The 21,574-nt window shown below is 34.2% G+C and overlaps 1 protein-coding gene across 2 annotated transcripts; it reads right to left on the bottom strand.

Moving 5' to 3' along the window:
• Window positions 1–3,765: 3,765 nt before the first annotated feature.
• Window positions 3,766–18,402, bottom strand: LOC141678781 (mitochondrial arginine transporter BAC1). 2 transcript variants are annotated; one of them, XM_074485167.1, is made up of 8 exons: window positions 18,078–18,401; window positions 14,570–14,659; window positions 5,605–5,706; window positions 5,333–5,437; window positions 5,163–5,261; window positions 4,908–5,096; window positions 4,663–4,761; window positions 3,766–4,559 (listed from the first exon to the last, which is right to left on the bottom strand). In XM_074485167.1, exons 1-8 carry the CDS (start codon window positions 18,168–18,170, stop codon window positions 4,425–4,427), a joined length of 912 nt encoding a protein of 303 aa, XP_074341268.1. In that variant the 5' UTR covers window positions 18,171–18,401; the 3' UTR covers window positions 3,766–4,424. The 2 variants fall into 2 exon arrangements, with proteins under 2 accessions (XP_074341268.1, XP_074341269.1); XM_074485168.1 differs by lacking the exon at window positions 14,570–14,659 and having other exon boundaries at window positions 18,078–18,402.
• Between the last annotated feature and the right edge of the window lie 3,172 nt (window positions 18,403–21,574).

Below are 21,574 nucleotides of genomic sequence, written 5' to 3'. Positions count from 1 at the left end.
CCCATGAACTTAATCTGCAACCCTTTGTCTGTATAGTGTTCACCAATTCTGCCTTGTTTGTGTTGTATTATTTTGTTTGTCTTTATGGTTTTCTATTGCTTCTGCGAGATCTCACATGCATTCTGGATGAGCGTTTAGGAGCTCCAAACGTAGATGTTTGATCTTATGCCTATTATTCTACTTTGGCAATTCAACCAATTTAAATCCTCGTGCACAGGCACGGACACAACCACAAAAAAAAAATTAGATGTGCGCAATATAAAACAAAAAATTTTAAAGCCGGAAATTTGTAGAATTTTGATAGATTTTCAAGAATAATACTACCGATGGACCTATGTGTTTTAAACTCAAAAATATATTAAATTTGTGAATATATTTGGAGAGCGTCAAGATTTAAAAAAATTACCAGTAAGTAGGAACCATATACACTATATCATTAAGTTTAATACATAAAATTAATATTATAATATACATAAGCTCTCAGAGGAGGTTTGGGGGTGATCGATTTTCCCATTAAATCCGTTTGAGGCCCAGCATTGGAACTCGGCCTGCGCCTTTATGGAAACTTAACACTTGAACTCTTACCAAATCAAGCCATGAAGAGTGCCAAGGGAAACAAAATAAATTTCAAACTGGTTTCAATACTAACAAATATGAAGGCCCTTCTGCCTTGACAACAGAAAATTTATCCAGCCTGCAACGTTGCAAGGAGAAGTCGAAATTCGTTGACCTAGTGGTTCTATTTTTCGACCTAGCAAAACACAAACAAAACAATTTATGCATCACATACAGCATGACTTCCTCAGTTGATCACCCTCCTAGGTTGTAAATACAAATTGTGTTAAAGCTTAAGCATTTATAGGATGCATTTACTGGCGGAGGAAAACATGAATTTCACAACCACTTAGGTTGTGTTCAGTTTAGTGGAATGGAATGATTTTGGGCCTAAATGGAATGCCCATTCCACCGGGTATGAAAAATCAGTTGTTTGCTTGGGCCCAGAGAATGAAATGTGTCATTCTGAACCCATTCCAATGTTCAACTAAACCTCCATATCTATTCATTTCAATACATGCGGTATACTTTCATTCCGATCGAAACCCGACTCTGTCGTTTCTTAGGCGATTTCAAATTCTCGCATCTCACTTCGCGGATATCGTCTTAGCTCATCGTCTGCCCTCCATATCATTATCTCAATACCTATAATCAAGTATGTTTTCAATTTCAAACCCTAGTTTCAATTGAATTTCAATTAGTAGCTTGATTTTTTGTATTTTTTAGATATGTAATATGTGTGTGTATATGTAGTATATGTGTGTATATGTAGTATATGTGTATGTACACATTTATCTATGTTAAATCTACTCTCTGCCTTTTGTGTGTTCTTTTTTGTATGTATTCATATATATATATATATATATATATATATATTTTAGCTCTGTAATTGGTATAAGATCCAGGGTACTCAACAAATTACTGAAAGTTCAGCTTTGTTTATACGGATTTTGATACGGATTTTGATGTGCTTAACACTGGAAGTATTATTATGTGTTACGTTTATGCAAAATTAAGTATAAATTGTCACTGCTCTTGATATTTTCATATTTATTAAATTCAGTAGCTGACGGTGCGACTTTCATTAAGTATAATTCAATATATTCGAAAGAAAAAGGTTATATTAATATACACAATGTGGATGCGAATGATTGTATCGGTTAATATGATTTTTCAACTAATATATTTAGTGAAGTAGAAAATTTTAAGAGAACGATATACTATTTTAAAGTTGGAGAGAAGTCAATATATTTATAGGTTAATTCATGAAGGTCCTTCTAGTTGTCTTGAAAACCTTCGGATGGATAAAAGGTCAGTTTATAAATTGTGTTCCATATTAGAGTCTAGAGGTTATGTAAAAGAAAGTTAGCATGTTGATATAATCGAAAAAGTTGCAATATTTTTATATATATTAGGAAACCACACAAAAATGCGAGGTATTCACACTCACTTTCAAAGGTCCAAACAATCGATTAGTAGGTTTTTTCATGAGGTATTAAATGGAGTTTTGAGATTGCAAGGAGATTATTTCAAGAAATTTGAACCGATTCAAAGCAATTCAACTGATCATAAGTGGAAGTATTTTAAGGTATATTCAATATATAGTAATTATGTATTATTTTCATTTCATGCATGTTGATAATTAATTCATTATTATAATTGGCTTAATAGAATTGTTTGGGAGCCTTGGATGGGACACATATTAAGATGACTATCCCTGTAGAAGAGAGACCAAAGTACAGAAATAGGAGAGGTGAAATTACAACAAATGTTCTTGCAGCTTGTTCACCAAATTTACAATTTAGTGTGCGTCAACATGGGTGTTCTATTCCAGTGTCGTTATGCATTGTTTTCTTCATATTAAGAATATGCTCCTTACTTTGGAGGTATTAACATCTAATTTACTAAATGAGAGATTGTATGCTACAATTGTCAATCGGTAAATGTGAGAAATGAACATATATAAAAATTACTCTACTAAAATACCATGTCCTTAGCTATGCATTAACCATTGAACTGCTTTATTTCTAAGAAAAAATATTCTAATATGTAGAATGAGATAAGTAGTTCATTTTAATATTTCTAAATCAATTGATTAGTATAATATTTTTACTAATATAACTAGTTGTCTTAAAGGCACATCTTGGGGCTGCAAAATGGACGAGCACGTCATTCCCTGATGATCTTTCAACAATATTTGGCAAGGACAGAGCAACAGGTCGTCATGCTGAGAATGCATTTGAGGCGGAAAAAGAAATTAATGCAGATGAAACTGCTACTCAAAGAGCACTTGCTGACTTGCCTGATGATGAGTCAATGATGCAGAATTCTGATGAGTCAACATGTCGGAAAGGCTTAAAAAAAGAAAAGTCGATGGTGATCCAATGATCGAGATCGAAGCAATGTATAATGCTTCGAAACTGATAGCTGTTGAGTTTGCGAGTTCTACTAAAGTAATAGCAGCCGAGTTTGTGAGTTCGACAAGATTGCTTATTGCTGCAGAAAGTCACAATTTGGAAGAAAAAAAATAATGGAGGAGTCGTCAAAGATTTCTGGCATTAATGTTGTAAAAAAAATTAAGGCTGCAAAGAAAATAGCGGATAGCGAGAATTTGATGGTGTTTTTTTCGGAGCATCAGATGAAGAGAAGAAGAAACTTGTCCATGTTTTATAAGTATGGTTGGCTTTAGGTAGACTTGGCTCCAGGACTTATTCTATGAATTTGATACTTCTGAAATTACACTTAATAATCTGGTATTGTTGATGTTTTGATTTAAAACATGCAACTGTATATTTTCACAATATTGCTCTATTTCTAGAATTGGTATTTTTATTTTACTTTTGGTTTGTTTCACTTTTTCTATCCTTTTGCAAAAGTTAGTGTAAAAATTGTGACTTTCTATTATTGGTGCACATTATTTTGCCTATTAAAATATATTTATTTCATTTTTCGAAATCAAAATAAGTGATTGGTTGAACTTTGTTTTCTTTAAAAAATTGATATATTAATTATAACAAAACATTGTTGATATTAGCTCGATTGATATTGTAATGATGAAATTACTATAACTTGTATAAAATCAAAATTATATATATAAAAAGGTTATAAAAATATTTCATTATTTATATTAATGCAATTGGAACAAAAATAATCAAAAAAAACTAAAATATTTCATTGTTTATATCAATGTAAATGGAACGAAAATAATCAAAAAAAAATTAAAATATTTCATTCTATTCGGCCCGAAAAAATTTGAACAAGTAGACTTAAGAATTTAAGAATGAATGTTCATTCTATTCCATGACTATTCCATTCCCGCCCCATTCCATTCCTTGTCCCATTCCATTCCTGCCCCATTCCATTCCTCCCAAGCGAACACAACCCAAGTAAGAGCAACAGAAAATAAATGACAGAGAAGCAATCACAGCATAAGGGAATACAAAACTTCAAATTATAAAAGATCCACCAGTGTTTCACCTCGCCATGGGTTAATACCACCACATTAGATAGTTAATCGTATAGAACAGGAACACTCCTGCTTGTAAGCTCTACATCATTCCATACTGAACTGAAATTACTTCAACAATCCCACTGGCCAGACTAACCATACTAATAAAGGAGCACTTCTTTGTTCCTTCTGATACAAAACATCCGAATGAGACATAAAGTCATGTTCGCTTCAATAGTTGGCACAATGCTCTCCAAAAAAAGATATGAAGCATTTTGGTATCTATAGTAATATTTCTATTCTGCCATGTCAATAAGGCTTATATGGCAATTTTAGATGACTGTACAGCAGCAACAAAGGTATGTTGTAACGGAAATGATAAGATATGTTTGGTGGCTGTGATACAAACTGTGCAATATTCCTAATCTCGCTTGATCCCAAGAACTTTTATAGCCAACTCCCATGAGACAATTGCAGCAGCATTAGCAGGAAAGGCTCTAACAATTGTAGGGCCAAAACCAGCATAGCAACCTTTTAATCCAGCTCTCGTGTGTATCTGGGAAAAAAAAAGAAGAATTGAGCCTAGGTTGGGCAATCTATAATTTGGTGTTAGAAATTAGTTCACAAATTTAGAAAAATCTTTTTAATTAATTTCTTACTGATTTCAAAATGCTGAAAGGATTTCTTGTTGAGCTTTTACATTGGGTAGTTTGTATAATAGTTTTGGCAACATCCAGCGGTAGAACAGCAGACCAGAACTGAAAGCGGTAATTGGAGAAAAAGGTTAATTGAAGTCTACAAGATGATAGGAAATAGAAGTTCTCCTAAAATATTGATAACTGAGATCATTATGCTAAAAAATTACAAATAACTTCAGACAATCCTATGTAATCATTATACTTACAGCTATACCGCTCAGACCACCTGTCACCACTCCAACTCCTATATCAACTATATTGCTTGGATCATGTGAAGAATTTTTTAATTTTGCATGAATGTAATAACGCAGGTGCTCATAAGTGCAGAAGAATACTGCATTTCCAATAGACTCCCTTAACAATGTTGTAAATCCTCCCCGGAAAATGCCTGTAACCTGAAAGGTAAGATCAGTTTGGAACTACATCACACACATAACTGACTAACAGTAAGCAGATCGTACCCCATCGGTTTTAAAGGTTTTAGCAACACAGTCAAGAGGGCTCTTGTATTTACTGCTGTTCGGAACCAACGAGTCAGTGCCTTGAACTTGCATCCTACACTGAAAAAGTTCAGTGTCAAAATCAAGAAAAGGGATGTGACTTTGCCAGTGCTTAAGAATTTAAAACTTACTTTTACAAGCTCAGACGGGCATAATACAAAGCTAATTATTGTTCCACCAAAAGCTGCTGCAGGGATTATCGAGCTGGGCTGTGGCTTATCATTTTGGATTCCTCCCTTTAAGTATCATATTGTTTATTTGTTAATAGATATATTTGTACAGACAAAATGACTGCTTTTATATTGCTCAACATTTGTAATTCGTCAAATTATCAGTGGCTCAATTTCAAAAGACAGTTTAAAAAATCAACAATTATAAGTATAAAAGTTTTAATGCCTCAAACCTGAAGTGCGTTTTTGCTTTGTGAATATATACCAAAGATAAGTGAACTCTCGAAAGCCATTCCAATAAATGAAGATGTTGCCCCTCGGTATAGTCCTTTAACCTGGTAGACAATACTATTTTTCAGTATTATACTATTGTTTGAATGACTGCCAGCAAAGACAGCAACAGTCCCATGTCAATTTACTTAATTATCCACCTTCTCCACGTGCAAGAGATGGTATAAATTTTTTTACATGAGAAACTAAAAACAACAATTTTTTTCGACAAAGACGTAGTACATGAATCTACTTTCATGTAGTCAATCAAATCAAGCATACAGCTTGAAACTAACATAATTACTAAAGCTCAAGTTAGCAGCAAATTTCGGTCCCAGTCTGGACATTTCAAATCTATGTACTACGCATTCTTTTGTGAGTATATCCAAATATTACATATCCCGGCAATGCATCTTATTCTACATTGTGGCCTGTGGATCTAACAGATTCCGCACTAGTAAGAGGTCATATGTATTTTAGCTATTCAACTAGAAAATTTTGGCTATAGCAGTTCTGGTGGATGGAAGAGGAGTAGAGGACACTTAAATATTTAAAATATGAAGCACAATGAAAAAGTATGAACATTTGGGTGGACATTTTCCGCACTTTGAGTCCGTGAAAAAGTAGAGTCCACGGAGTCTCATTTATCCAGATTCTTTGGACATAAAAAGCTTCTATGTATTTTGGCATGCCATATTTAGATTGATCTAGCTTCAGACTAAACAATGACCTAACTAAAAAATATTGGATTTTCGTATGCCAAAATTTAGCATTCTTAGAATTTCAGATGTTTACTCCGTGCACATATGACCATGTATCGGGGGCGGGAATCAGAATGTAAAATAAGACCCCAAAAAAAACTCTGTACAAACAAGTTGAGTCGGGGTCCAAGTAACCGATTAGCCAACTGGTCATCAAGATAGTAACAATAAACAATATATATATGAATGCGGTTGATGCTCCTAAGTACGTACTCACCTAAGTTAGGTGAGATACAAATGATTTTTAATGTTAATACACGAGGGGTATTTTTGTCATTGCAGAACTTGACCAAAATTTACAACTTTCCCGTTAAATTACACTGTGTACTCATATAACTCCCCTAAGTATGTACTTGGGGGCATTTTTCTCTACATAAATTCACAGGAAGAAGTCTATTTTAATGGACTTCCCAAATATATAGAAGGTAGAAGTCTATTTTTCAAAAAAAAAAAAAAGAAGGTAGAAGTCTATTATTTTGCAGTCATCCTAAGAATTTAAACAAAGAGGCATATAAAATATAAACCCTACAAAAAACTCAAACACAAATTTATCTAGATATAATAGCTTTTTAAAGTCTGTATGAAGTGGAGGAGACTGGTAAAGGGTAAGTTAACAACACAAGAGGATTTTGATGCGTGCACCTTATAATCATGGGCAATGTTGGTGAAGTAAGGTCATATAGTAAAGCGTCAGCATGCCTTGCTTCTATCTCCAAGTACATACATTATCTGTGCACTTCTTATATCATCATTGACTTAATTATATCTCAAAGAAGTACATAGATTATCTATGGACTTCTTATAGCATCATTGATTTGAATTAATTATAATTCTGAGATATCTCTCAAACTCCAACCATCATGCCTGTTCTTTCTTGTGGAATTAAAGATTATCTTCCAAATACGTGCCAAAGTGTATCTCGTGGTAAAAGTCCTACAGGTACCACCACTAATCCCTTGTGTCATAAATCACATTTATATATTTCTAGACCTTTTTTTATGTACGATATGTCCAAAATATATTAGGATGTAGAATGTGTTACAAATTATAGTATGTTTCTGTTGAATAACTATAGATGTTGAGTTCTAAAAAGAGTTCAGTTCAATAAAAGTAATAAAAGAGGTTAAAAACTTTTCATTTGTTTCCTCGTATGCTTTTGGACTTGAAAGATGGGTAACAAGTAAAACTTTTAATTCTGTTTTATTTTTAACTTTTTTTTCTTCTTTTTATAGATTCTGCTTAGCGGAAAAAGAGATGTACAAAGTATGTGATCTTGCCCATGTAATTATTTGATTTACAATGAGATTATCCTAAGAAAAAAAAATTCTAGTAATGTTAACAAAGGAATTTAGTTTAACGATTCCGTAGAGGTTAACCGTTTAACTCCTCAAAGGATAATTACCAAGAAAAAAAAACATAAAAAAGATGACACGAACAGGTACAGGTTCAAGGGAACTCATATTTATTTCTTAAAGGTATTACCCCTTGTATCTTGTTTAGTACATATTCATTTCAAAACTAATGCATTGCCTCACTACGCATCCTGACGGATATGCCTCCTCCTGGAGCCTCCATTCATCCGAACCTCCAGGGGATAAGCAAAGAAATTTCAGGTCCAAAAAAATAATCCTAAATCTTATACAACTGCCTCGGATAGCAGAATTCTCCTACCTACTCAAGACAAAGCTCCAAGAAGTTTCAAGCATAATGTTGGTAAAGATAGGACACATCTCCCAGTGCCAAAATCAAAAGGGTTACGGGAGTAACGATTCTAGAGCCACACCAATAATATTCAAAGATGAGGTGTGACCATGCTACAAGATCTTACTTTAAGAAATGGACGGCAATAGATCCTCGTTAAGTCTCACCTGCAATCTCAAGGGCTACAGTCTAAACTAAGTTCCTCCTCATAAAAGACAAGAAACTGCAAGAGGTTGCACTCACCGCATTCCTTGATCCTTGATCAGAAGTCTCAAAATGAAGTCAAGGCACTCAACCCTCAACTAGCAAAGCATAAAAGTGGATTTGGAAACAAAATTAGGAACTCTGCCTAAAAAATATTGATTACCAATAGGGGTTAAAGAGTGTAAATGGCTGACTTTAGACTGAGGAAAGAGATGGATAGACCTACCATGACTCATGCATCCAAGATCACGGAGCTTAAAGGGAAGATTAAAGGTCTAGCTAAGGACGCTACCTACATCACTATGGACGGTGCGGCTGTCATCAGAACTAGTCGAGAAAAAGGTATAGATGACAACATGTGGTCCGGTATCAAGACAATGCGCGATTTTAATTAGACTCCTTGTAGGGTGGTTACTGCTAATTAGGCTAAGGAACTTAAGTTTGAACTGGTTAGGAAAAAGAAAAGATTGGGGAGGGCAAGAAGAAGGGAAGAAAAAGCCCGAAAGGAAGAGGAAGCCAAGAATAAAGCAAGAGTCCTCTTCCCTTCGGGCTTTCTCTTCCCCGAGCTTCTTCTTGGCCTCCTAAATCAGGCTTCATCAAGGACCGCATATAGCCATTTACTCATTTAAACCCTGATGCAGGACAGCGGGTCAAAAAGCCCAAAGAAAGTATTTGGGAACAGTACAATAGGCTTTGAAAGCCCATTTATTAGAATATTCTAGAATAGATTTAGTTATTTTATTAGTTTTTTCTAATTAGGAAAGTAGATTATTATATATATAGCTTTTATCTTTGTAAATCGGCAGAGGATATTATTATTGAAATTGATAAGCTATGTTTTCTGAAATTCCTTGAGAGAGTTTTCTACCCTAACCCTAAATCAGCCCCCATCCCCTATCAAAGTGGTATTCAGAGCCAATTCAAAGCGATCATCAGTCACCAATTTTGCCTTAATCTATATCAAAACCCTAGCCCCACCAGAAAACAGTATATTCCAGCCAACCAATATCAACATATATACATATCTTTCAGAACTTTTATCGAACATCTTACATACAATTTCGTTCTTCCACCATATCCGGCTGACGTTGACCAGAAAACTTTACAACCATCATATACAACTGCTGCAACCATCTTCCAAACTCATTTTTCTTTTCTCACTGTTGATTGTTGATTTCTCTGAACATCAGCTGCGTTCTGGTTTTGTGGGTACAGTCAGACACATGTCTGCTGTGTTGTAAAAAACAAGGTAGCCTGACTTCTTTTGCTCAATTACAAACTGCCCCTGAACCTTTTGTAACTGCAGAACAGCCCCAAACCCATCTGAAAACTGCTAGCCAGCCCTTAAGTTAACAGTTCACACAATGGTTAACGCTGGAGAAGTAAGCAACCGTCATGATGCACATATCGAGGAAAACAATAGGAGATTTGAGGAAAATAGTAAGATTACAGAATCTTGAGGATACAGTAGCAGGTTTGAGTTTGCAAATGCACAATGTGCGAGCAACGCTCAAAGCAATTAGTGATAGCCTTCGTATACGGTCTTAACCTCCCCCTAATGTTCCAGAACAGAAATTTCAGACCGTGAAACTTGAAGTTGCCGAGTTTCATAGAGATCAAGACCCGGATGTATTCCTGGATTGGCTACATAGTGTTGACAACTTCTTTCAGTGGTATAATTCGGCTGAGGACAAGAAAGTTGTTTTCGTTGCAACAAAGTTAAGAGGAATTGCTCGAATATGGTGGGAGCAACATCAAAGATCTGGGTATCATCATGTGGCAAGAATCAAGATGGGAAGACATGAGAGCTACTTTGGTTTGCCAATTTAAGCCCGCGGATTATAAACAGCGTGCTTCACTTTAGTTTACCGAGCTTGTGCAAGGAAGTAAGACCATAGCATATTACACTCGAAAACTCTATAGTCTAGCTGCAGAATCTGAATTTCCTTGGGACGAAGATGTTCTTATTTCTATGTATCGTCCAGGTTTGAATCATGATATTTCAAGTAAAGTAGCTGGCAGTAGATGCTTTCTTTTAAAGGATGCTATTCAGATTGCATATTCAGTTGAGGATGATTTGAGGAGGAGCATCAGTAGGAGTTCTTTCTCTAGCCCGTTGAGGAAAGAGCATGTTCTTCCCGATTCTATTCAAGGCCGGCAAACGGTAAAAGGTTAGGCTTAATAATAGAGGTTCATCCAAATCCTTATGATAAATCTTGGATTAATGACACGAAGCTTCGGATTTGAAGGAGGTGCTTGGTTAAATTTTCAACTGGGAAGTTTAATGATGCAGTTATGTTTGATGTTCTTCCATTGAAGCTTTGTGATATCATTTTGGGGCGTCCATGGCTTGTTGATCGACATGATTATCATGTTGCACGTGCCAACACATATACTGTTGTCAAGAATGGTCGACGATATACTCTTTTTTGTGATTGTTCCCATGTGCCGGTTATGCAACAGTCTTTAGTGCTTTATCATGATCCGTGTGATTTTACTAACTCGACGGAGTCGAGTTCTTTTCAGCAGAGGAGAACTGACGTAGGACAGCGGGTCAAAAAGCCCCAAGAAAGTATTTGGGAAAGCTTTGGAAGCCCATTTATTAGAATAATCTAGAATAGATTTAATTATTTTATTATTATTATTTTATTATTATTATTTTAATTAGGAAAGTAGATTGTTATATATATAGCTTTGATCTTTGTAAATCGGCAGAGAACATTATTATTGAAATAAATAAGCATTGTTTTCTTAAAATTCCTTGAGAGAGTTTTCTACCCTAATCCTAAATCAGCCCCCATCCTCTATCATACCCTTTTCCTGACCAGCTTTGCTGACAGCATAAAAGCTTTGCTAACAGCATGAAGGTAGCCACCTTAGCTAGAACTTCAATCCTCCTCAAGCTCTGTGATGTCAGATGCGGATGCATGAGTAATGGTAGGTCTATCCATCTCAGTTATTGTTGGACATTGGCCTTTTACGTTCTTTAACATCACTTAATTATTGTAGGTAATTAGTTCCTTTTTGGAATAAAATAATATTCTTCTCAAATCCTCTTTTTGCTTCGCTAGTTTAGTCATTGGTGCCATGATTTTGTTTTCGTCTTTCGTGCAACCTCTTGCAATTTCTTGTCTAAGATGGAAGAAAATAATTTGGATGGGAACTCATAAGATTGCAATCGAGGCCCTCCAGACTTTGTGAGGATCCATTTCCGGATGCCCATTTTTTCTCGAGGCTTTGTGAGGATCAATTGTCGGACGCCCAATTTTTGAGGTCGGATTCCGTAACATGGTCGCATACCATCTCTATTTTATGACTAGGCAGGGCGTGGAATCATTACTCCCATTTCCTCTAAACTAAATGATTTTTTTTGTAGAGATATTGGCAATGAAGCATGGTTGTCACGTCGTTGAAGGTCCAGCTTCGACTAGTCGAATATTCGGGGTCTAGTCGCTGAGTAGTTGACAAATTAATACTCCTACTGTCTTATTCAATTCACTACATGTTTTTTCAATACTCAATACGCATTTTAAGTTGAATATAAAATATATTTCTGTAATTTATTTTAAAATTTTCTTTTTTTATATTAAACTTCAAACATTAAATTTTTTTTTAAAAAAAATTCAGAATAATTTATATAACTATACTTTAGAGGAGCATTAAAATGCGTGCCGAACTCCCCGTCCCCTAATGGGAGAACCCAATGGGACAGAGGCAGTAATAATTATTTAAATAATATAATAATATATATATTTTATATACGTAGTTTTCCACAACAAAAGTCTAACATTCTCATACTCATATACAAAATAGAAATGTTAAACACAAACATATTTATTTTCCCTTTTAGATAAGCTGACTATACAAATATATAAATAGATTATACTACATGTATATTCAATTTTAATCAATTTATACATATATAAAGACACCCACACGTAGACATAAAAGTTGAAATTAGCATGTTGACTATTGCTGATGTTAAGCGGGTTTTTAGAATTTTTTTTATTTTCTTCATTTTAAATTTTGATTGGTTTTTGCACTACTCGATCGACTAGTCAATAAGTCGACCGATTAGTCGACCGACTACTCGACAATTCGCAAGTCGAGTATCGACTAGTCGATACCGACTAGTCTCCACTAGTTGACCGCCGTGACAACAATGCAATGAAGATATCTTCATCATTATCAACATTGTGCATCTTGTATTTGGACTTTCACGAACTTTGTCTTAAGTAAAGAGATGGGAGAATACTGTAATCCTACTAGATCATATGAGCTATGTTACTCGTAATCTTCATTTGACCTACAAGTACCCGTGTCGGACACTCGACAATCTGACACGGACACTCGGACTTGGACACTTACTTTAGGCCAAAAACATGTGTATTTTCCAAAATGTTGCTGAGTCCGATAATTGGACACGTAACCGTCTCGGACACTTCTAGCCGAGTCCAAGTAACATAGCATATGAGATCTAGGATATTTGATTATCATTTATTACTTACGTTAGCCTTGGTGGAAGGATTCCTCGTGAGGATAATATTTACTTATTTGTAAGGCATATATGTACGAGGGATGAGTAAGGAGGCAATACGTTAGTTCCAAAATGAATATCCGGGATATGCCTTGAAGAAAAATTGATATTTTTCCTACTTTTTCTATGTATTAATTACTAAATTAAATATGAGAAACACATTCTACAAAAAATTATCAATTATATAAGTAATTTTTGAAAACTTGATAAAATGACATAGTATTAAATTGCATCTAAATAGTCTTTATAAAAAAATGCTTAGGAAGAAACTTAAGGACTAAAATTTTTAACACAGGTATAATTTGTTCCATAGCCATAACGTAGAACTCTCTTCGTGGTTTTTTTAAGAATGATCAGAATAGACGAAGGTTGATAATCCTCTTTTACTATATAACTATTATAGATATTATGATTATGATTAAGGAGGGATGCGATATGGCTGATGTGTGACAAGAAAGTCCATTTACGTCGAAGGAAAATTTCCATATAATAGTCTTTAGACATGTTATGTTGTAGATAACCAAGTTGGGCTTCGAGGAATAAGCAAAGGTTAAAATGTCAAAAATAAAGATGGGAGTGAACATCAAGAACTCTGTACAACTAATTACAAGAGTTTTTTAATTTGTAACTATTAAAGTACAAATATAAGATATAACTGTTGAAAGATGTACATGATGAATTCATATTGATGATTTCATCTGCCCACATTAAATATTTTCAGATTTATAGATGTCGAATAGCAAATTCGTGGGAGAAGTGCAATTACGCTATTTCTTAAACTATTCACTCAATTATTTCAGCATTTCAGCACTGCATGATATATAATTATTATCGAAATACGTAGATGTGACAACAAATGTCTTCTCTAATGCCTAATTAAACTGAGCCTCACAACCAATGTTATTAAAGGCGAGATGCGCACTGAGGCGCTAGGGTCCCTTGGAGCATAGACGATGAGGCGCGAGGCGAGGCGCGCGCCTTATCGAAGTGAAAAGAATTTATTTAGAAAACAAATTATTTATTATAGAATTATGCAAAAACACCACAAATAGGAATATGAAACTTATAGGAATTTCCATGTTGGATTAATTTTTTTACTATCACTTTTTTCGGTAGCCATTGCTCCTTTACAGTGTAAATTCATACATATATATTAGTATGTAGCCGGAAACACAAAAGAACAAGTTAATACATGGTATATTAGTATGTATAACACTACAACTGTAAGAATATACACTATATATATATATATATTTGTATACACACCCAATATATATATATATATATTTATTTATTTATTTATTTAAACTATATATATACATAATGAGTAGAAAAGAAGTAGAATATTCATGTCTATGTAAGGATATATCTTCACTTTTGTTATTATTGATAACACAAATTTCTAAACACTTATAGGCTTAAAAAAGTATGGGTTTTAGGGCTGTTTTTGACTATTTTTACTGTTTTTTGCGCCCCGCGCCTCACTGCGCCTCGCGCCTCAGGGCTCTAGGTGCGCGCATTATTGAAGGCGTTGCGCCTCGGTAAGAACTATGCGCTAATAGTGCGCCTCGCTGCACGTGCAGCCTCGGCACGCCTTTAACAACACTGCTCACAACAGCTCGAAGTTTTAAATTTTATTATTTAAGAGCCGAGTTGATATAGCCTTAGCTCATCATTTGACAAGTGGTAATTACTTTGGGTTTCATAAGAAGTAAAAAACCATACACCTTCAGTCTTCAGTATCCTTGTAGTACAATGCAAGCCACTCTTGTACTTGATTCCATTAACTTCGGTATTGTGCTTTTGAAGCTTCACCTGATAATCAACTATTGTTATTGTAAGATGTAGAACCGCAAATGTCATAAGTTTTGTATAGTCTGTTTAGCTTGAGAACAGCTATTCTATCAAAGGGAAAGAAAATATATGCAAGTTACTGAGTAAATAAATTTCTATTTACTAAACCACATTTAACCAAATGATTACTTGGTGCACTGGAAAACTGAATTTCATTTTTTTTAGACTACTCTGTCTAAATTTGCAAATGACCCAGATATTATCTATTGGGAACTTATTCGAAAAACGGTCTAGAATAAAAAACTTAAAATGTTATATAAATATAACATAATCAGTATAGTTGGTCGTATTTATGATTTATATATTATTCTTTATAAAACAGACAGTTTCTTGTTTCTGTTTTTTCCATTATCCTTGATTGTCAAGCAAGAGAAGTATCGGAATCCGTAAAATCGCATAAAATGGTAATACTAAAGTTGACTAGGTCAATAACAAGTTAACAAATTCATTGCTCAGTGCACAAAATGACAAGAACTAACAGGCTATTATAATTTAACTATTTGTATTAAATATTATTATAAATGGAAACATTTTTAGTATTGCATTGTATACTCTTTTATAAATCAACTATACACATTAAAAGCTACTATATAATGTTATATATTTGAAGGATATAATTTGACTTTAACCGTGTTATAGTAATCTATATATTAAATTCTATTATAAATGGAAATATTGTTAATAACTATGTTACCCGGACTCGGGTATGGGTATCGGGCACGGGTTCGTATCCATGTGTCGGACTCGGCGATATTCTGAAAAATTTACATGTTTTTGGCCTCCAAATGTCCATACCCATGTCCAAGTGTCGAGTGTCCGACACGGGTACTCGAAGCAAAATGAAGAGTCTGGGTAACTAAAGTTAATAGTATAATATATATTCTTTTATAAATCAATATAAACATTAAATACTATTGTAAAAGGCTATAAATTTTAGGCTGTCATTTGAGTATTTGACTTTAATGGTGTTATAATAATCTATACTCCCTCCGCCTCCTTCTACATGACATATATATAAAAATATTCATTAAATACTTATCATTCTCTTCTTCCAAAACCTTTTTCAAAAATATTTCTAGAGAGTACCCTTGTACTTCCAACGTTTGACTAATTTAAGTGTAGAAACAACTCAACTTAATTTAATGCAATTATTAGGGGAAACAAGGACTAACATTTCTTTAAGATGCGTAAGAAAGAGACATGTAAAAGAGGACGGAGGGAGTACTAATTAAATCACATGCTACCTTAAGCCCGTTAGGCACATACTACTAGCTGACTTCTCTAGTTCAGTTTTAAAAAATAGAATAGATTATTGCTAACACTATGATACAATTGTGTAGTTCTTTACATAAAAGGCATAGATCAATAGCATTTATATAATATAACGCATATTTATTAAATGTTAGAAGTTGATTGAGTCCCGGTATACCGTTGTATGCTTATTTAAATGTAATACTGAATTTGACTCAATTTTTTATGCATTTCAACTATGTAGTTAAGTTTACTTGTACGATAAAGCTACAAACTCATGTATGCAGCATTTAGCATTTGTGGTTGTTCCCTCGTATATAATTAAGCAAGGTTGAAAGAATAAAACAAAATAATATACGACGTGAATAACTAATTCCACACACATTGTATATGTAGAATAGCAATGACAACAGAAAATATGGATAAATCTGTTCTAACCATTAAAATCATGCTACCTACACACATGTTGCCTCCCCTTCTACTTGTGCACGCGACCACATAACTAACAGTTCTCCATATTCTCCTAAGCCATATTTTGTAACTAACAGTTCAATCTTGGGTAGTTTAGAGGTCTTATCAATAAACTGAGAAATTTTTCAAGAAATTTTTTGTAGTGAAACTCACTTTGAATGGGGCACTTTGTCTTGCAACTTGTGCCTAAACTCGAAAAAGATCCTTGAATCCAGTTGTAAACAGACTGATAAGTCGGAAACTACTTACAAGTTGAGAAGGAAAATAACTTCTGCTAATAAGTTTTAGAGTAAATTAGAGTGGTTGCCGTAATTTACACCAATTATCAAAATAATGGCCAAATTTTCAAATTCTCATTACAGTGGCCAACTTTTCATGTTGTCTTTCAAAAAAGTGGCTACCGTCAACTCCTGTTAAGTCTTTGCCGTTAACTAATATCTTTAAAGAGTAAATCACAGAATGGTGGCTATAATTTACACTTATTTTCCAAATAGTGGTCAAATTTTCATAAATTACTAACATCTTTTTTCGCATTTTAAAAGATTGGTTTCGTCAAATCACTATCCGTACTCACACCTTTATTTCTACTAAAAACATATGATATCGCTAAACAAATAGATATAAACACAATTTAAATAATCATTAATTTTTTCACTTCTTCTAATTCAATCAAGCGTTTGGTTTTCAATTTTTTCAACCATCTCACACAAGACCACGAATCAAAACTTAAGCAAAAAAATAGAGAAGTGTATCCACCCATTTTAAGTAAGAAGTAACTAGTAAAGTTGGGCCAAGCGGGTGGTTGAATTCGGCATGTAACCACAATAGCCTTCTATCTGACAAAACACACACCCTAAAAGTTATGTTACTCCTTGACACTTATACAGACTTCACTTCTAATCTTGTACATTCGTCCTAAGTTCAAATTGTATTACTCTTTGACACTTCTACAAGCTTTCATCAACACACAAACTCTGACAAAACACCAAGATTTTGGCAATTTGTAAGTGTATTAGAGCTACTCTCCTAGACGTTGTCCCTCCTGGAATGTAATATAAACAATTGGCGCTTAGTAATATAGGACATATCATTAAACTCATTCCTTATTCAATATTTCCTTATGAAAATTCAAAATTACATTCTACTACTTAAGTACAATTTAAATAGATTGAGATTGAGAGTGCTTTTAATAGTTAATTATAAAAATATAAGAGTTTCTCATGAGGAGGGTACTTAAAATAACGAGTGAAGGGAGGCTCCTAATGGGTATTAAGAGACTAAGAAGCTGTTGGAGCACTATTTTTACGCTGATTCCTCGAATTTCAACACACTAAACTAGTCTCTTAAAATCGTTCTTACAAACCTATCAAAGAAACTAATTACATTCTCAATTTATTACATACTTTCTACACTAAAACCCGAGAATCAAATTTAACCAATAGCTAATACATAATAATTGAAATCGAAAAAATGCATTACAAAATCGAAGTAATTAACTACCCCACTCAAGTACTAATGTACCGCTGGTCTATCTTACACAACCTAATTACCATATGTTTGTGTTCTTTAATTATAACCATGAGCACAAAACAATAATAATAATCATGTAGTTCGAATTAAAATAAATAAATAAATAAAGTAAGAAAATGAAGGTGACCTTGACGGTGTCGAAAGGGTGGCCGACGACGACGGTGGAGACGCCGGCGAGTAAACCGGCGACATATTCTTTGTAGCCGGAGCTATTTTCCATATATGTGTGTATAGAATACAGTAAATATTATATTACGTGTGTATTTGAGCACCGCTATAAATCTCCTCCCTCTCTGTGTTCGTAGGACGAGGGTTTAAGATTTAAAAAGGAAAAGATGTAAAGTAAAACCTCAGAATTTAATATTGGATTTACATTTTTCATTTTTTGTTCCGTCTGTAATTCATTGGTTTTGTATACTTGCAAATGTATTTTTGTTTCTCATGAATGCGAAACTCACACTTGCAAGTGTATTTTTTTTTCTCATGTCATAAATGTGGAACTCAAACCAAACCCTAGAGAATTGATTCCGTGTTCAAGTAATTTCATTTCGTACATGTTTCACGACATATTTCGTGTAGTTTTAGAGTAATTTCATTTCGTACACGTTTCACGACATATTTCGTGTAGTTTTAGATTAAAATTAGTATCTTAATCTTAAATTTTTAACTATTTAAGTTCAAGTAAGTAAGTCATGAAAAATCGAGTGTAGTCGAGTCATGTAAAATTTAAATTTGAAACTATTTTGTATCTAACTTTTGTAATAGTTATACATATAATTTTATTCTAAAATATATATTCACGTAATTATAACAAACTTCATTAAATATTAACTTATTTTGTTTATTACTGTGTCGTTTATTTTCCTCATTTGTAGCACTCATTTCCAAGATTTTAAATATCCATCAAGTTCATGATTTTAGATCCACAAGTCTAATAAACAGCTCTCAAAGATTTTCGGACTAGTGTTGACCAACAGATTGTGCCCTTTAATGGATAACATGAAAGATGACTATTAAAATAATTTTATCAAGGAAACACAAGTTGTTGAGAGCATATTAATAGTGCGAGAAATATTTCATAAATTGTTGTTTTGGGAGGATTTGTGGAATAAAAAAAAAAGAAAATACTGGACATTTTTGGAAGACTTTTCAAAATAGTAATATGAAAAGAAATAACAATAAGCACTTTTATAGATCTCTGGAAATGTTATGATCACATTAGCAGTGTATTTTGGAGAAGAGACTTGAAAATTTTGGAAGTGTATGAGGTAAAAGGTTTGGAAGAGATATTAAACAATGTCAAGTTAAAAATAGTTAAGGGCAAAGTTGTAACACCCCCAAATCCGGGATCGGGGATTCGGGTTGTCACGAGTTCCATTTCCCTTAATAATACTTAACCTTTACAATCAACCAACTAATGCGTACTGTGACCCCACAATATACACACACACCACAAGTTATAGTCTCAGAGATGAAAACCAAAAATAACACAAGTCATTTATTTCACAATTATAAACCATTTCACCTCAAAAGGGTTTCTGAATAATTTACATATTCTTTGCCATTATTACAATTCATAATATACATAAGTCTGGTTCATAAATAGTTGAAGCCTAGCCTATTGGTAGTTCCTACCTCAGCTACGGCGGCATCAATGCTTCCAGAAAACTGCGGAACGTTTCCTAACCGCTTGCGAATTGGAAGCTTGGTCATGTTTAGGTCATCTTCCCATGTCATCCTCTCACACTTATCCTCTTCTTGTTGGTGAGATGACATCACTCTCCACTAACCCTTTGATTAAGTCCTAATCACTTGGCTAAGGACCGCTGACCTGTTATACGGTTCGCTTGACTTTCGTTCTCGTTTATCGTTTGAGGGATCATACCCGGGATCTTATTACTTTGGTTCCCTTAACCTTTCTCAATACATTATATTCCTTTTATGATCCTCTCTTATAATCCTTGAATTTAAATCCTTTTAATCATGTTACCTTATACTCAATTCTTTCGGTATCTGGTGGATTTTCGGGAAAAATCAAAGTGTTCGGATTTGGATTCTGACGATCTTTACATACACTTATATCCCATATAAAGTACTAATAAGATCTCAGAATAACAATAGAAGAACCCCTACATAGTGTGGCATGAAAAGTTTTCTTATTCAGCATAATCAGCAAAACACTATTCATAAGGGTTACTAAAAGTTCAAAAATTTTGGGGTTATTACAGTCTCCCCTCCTTAAAAGGATTCCGTCCCGGAATCAGGAAAAAAAATGAATAGGGATACTTTCTTAGCATTGCACTTTCTAACTCTCAAGCCAATCTTCCCACATTGTGGTTCTACCATCAAGCTCTGACTAGTTTGATAGCCCTTCTCCCAAGCACTTGTTTCTTTTCAATCTATAACCTTTCCCGGTTGCTCCATATAGGTTACGTCTGGTTGCATGTCTATGCGCTCATATGCCCCTATTTGTCTGGCATCCGAATTATACTTCCTTAACATTGATACGTGGAACACGTTATGAACTTGCTACATGTTCGGGGGTAGGGCTAGCTCATATGCTAACTTCCCAATACGTCTTAATACCTCAAAGGGTCCAACAATTCGTAGGCCTAGCTTTCCTTTCTTTTTGAACCTCATCAATCATTTCAAAGGGATACCTTTAACATTATTAGGTCCCCTATTTCCTATACTTTGTCCTTTCGTGTCAAATCAACATACTTTTTATGTTCATCTTGGGCTACTACCAGCCGTCCTCTGATTAGATCTATTATATCCTTGGTCCTTTGGACCACTACTGGTCTGAGCATCTTGCGCTCTGCAACATCATCCTATCATAAGGGAGATCGACATTGTCTTCCCTCAAGGATCTCATAAGGCGATATCTCAATACTGGCATATGATCTATTATTGTAAGAAAATTCAATCCGTCTTAAGTGATCATTCCAATTTCTCTCAAGTCTATTGCACAGACTCTCATTATAGCTTCTAGCATTATAGCTTTTGCTTCTCAATACCCATTCTTTTCTAGTTTTTAGTCCTTACTATCTTCCGTACATAATACTATACTGGTTACACTTTTGCTCGTTAGCATTCTATAACCTTTTAATAATTGTGTCAACCTTAGTATCACGAACGCGTTAGATTCGGAATACCACCGCACTGATACTACTCCTTCCTAGATGCTTCTATCTTTGAAAGCTTGATCCATTATATAGAAGTAAAAGAATTTATTGAGAGATTGCTATGATCATGAACACTTGTTATATCGCATAGTTAGTACAGAAGGTGGTCAGCCTTTAGTACTTGACAAGTAATTAAACAACATGTGGTATCCTACTAGGCTCCTATCACACAGATAGATAGTCATTCGGCAATACCTCCCCTTTTGGAAGGGTTGTTCTTCTCAGCTTACATGAAATGAAAAGAAGAGAAAAGAACGAACTGAAGAGAATTGTATATACGTAAAAATATTGCCATAAAATATTTGGCTTGGAATCTACCTCTGAACTATAGAGGTTTGTCATAGGAGAACAAAATATATACATATATATATCAACATCAAGTATTATAGCATCGTATATCACATGCCTAAATATATTTTTTTTGCTATTCCGTCCATCA

Source organism: Apium graveolens, chromosome 8 (assembly GCF_009905375.1).
Source record: "Apium graveolens cultivar Ventura chromosome 8, ASM990537v1, whole genome shotgun sequence".
Lineage (NCBI taxonomy): Eukaryota > Viridiplantae > Streptophyta > Magnoliopsida > Apiales > Apiaceae > Apium > Apium graveolens.
The sequence above is the reverse complement of the archived record's forward strand: the minus strand, read 5'-3'. Positions and strand labels throughout refer to the sequence as shown.

Bases quoted from the DNA above. Each gene is read 5' to 3' on its own strand.
- LOC141678781 (XM_074485167.1), bottom strand. From the start codon at position 18,170: ATGGAAAATAGCTCCGGCTACAAAGAATATGTCGCCGGTTTACTCGCC. The intron at 5,097-5,162 runs GTACGATCTGCT...CTTACCTTTCAG, and splicing joins AAACCTTTAAAACCGATGGG to GTTACAGGCATTTTCCGGGG. The intron at 4,762-4,907 runs GTAAGTATAATG...TACCGCTTTCAG, and splicing joins GTGGTCTGAGCGGTATAGCT to TTCTGGTCTGCTGTTCTACC.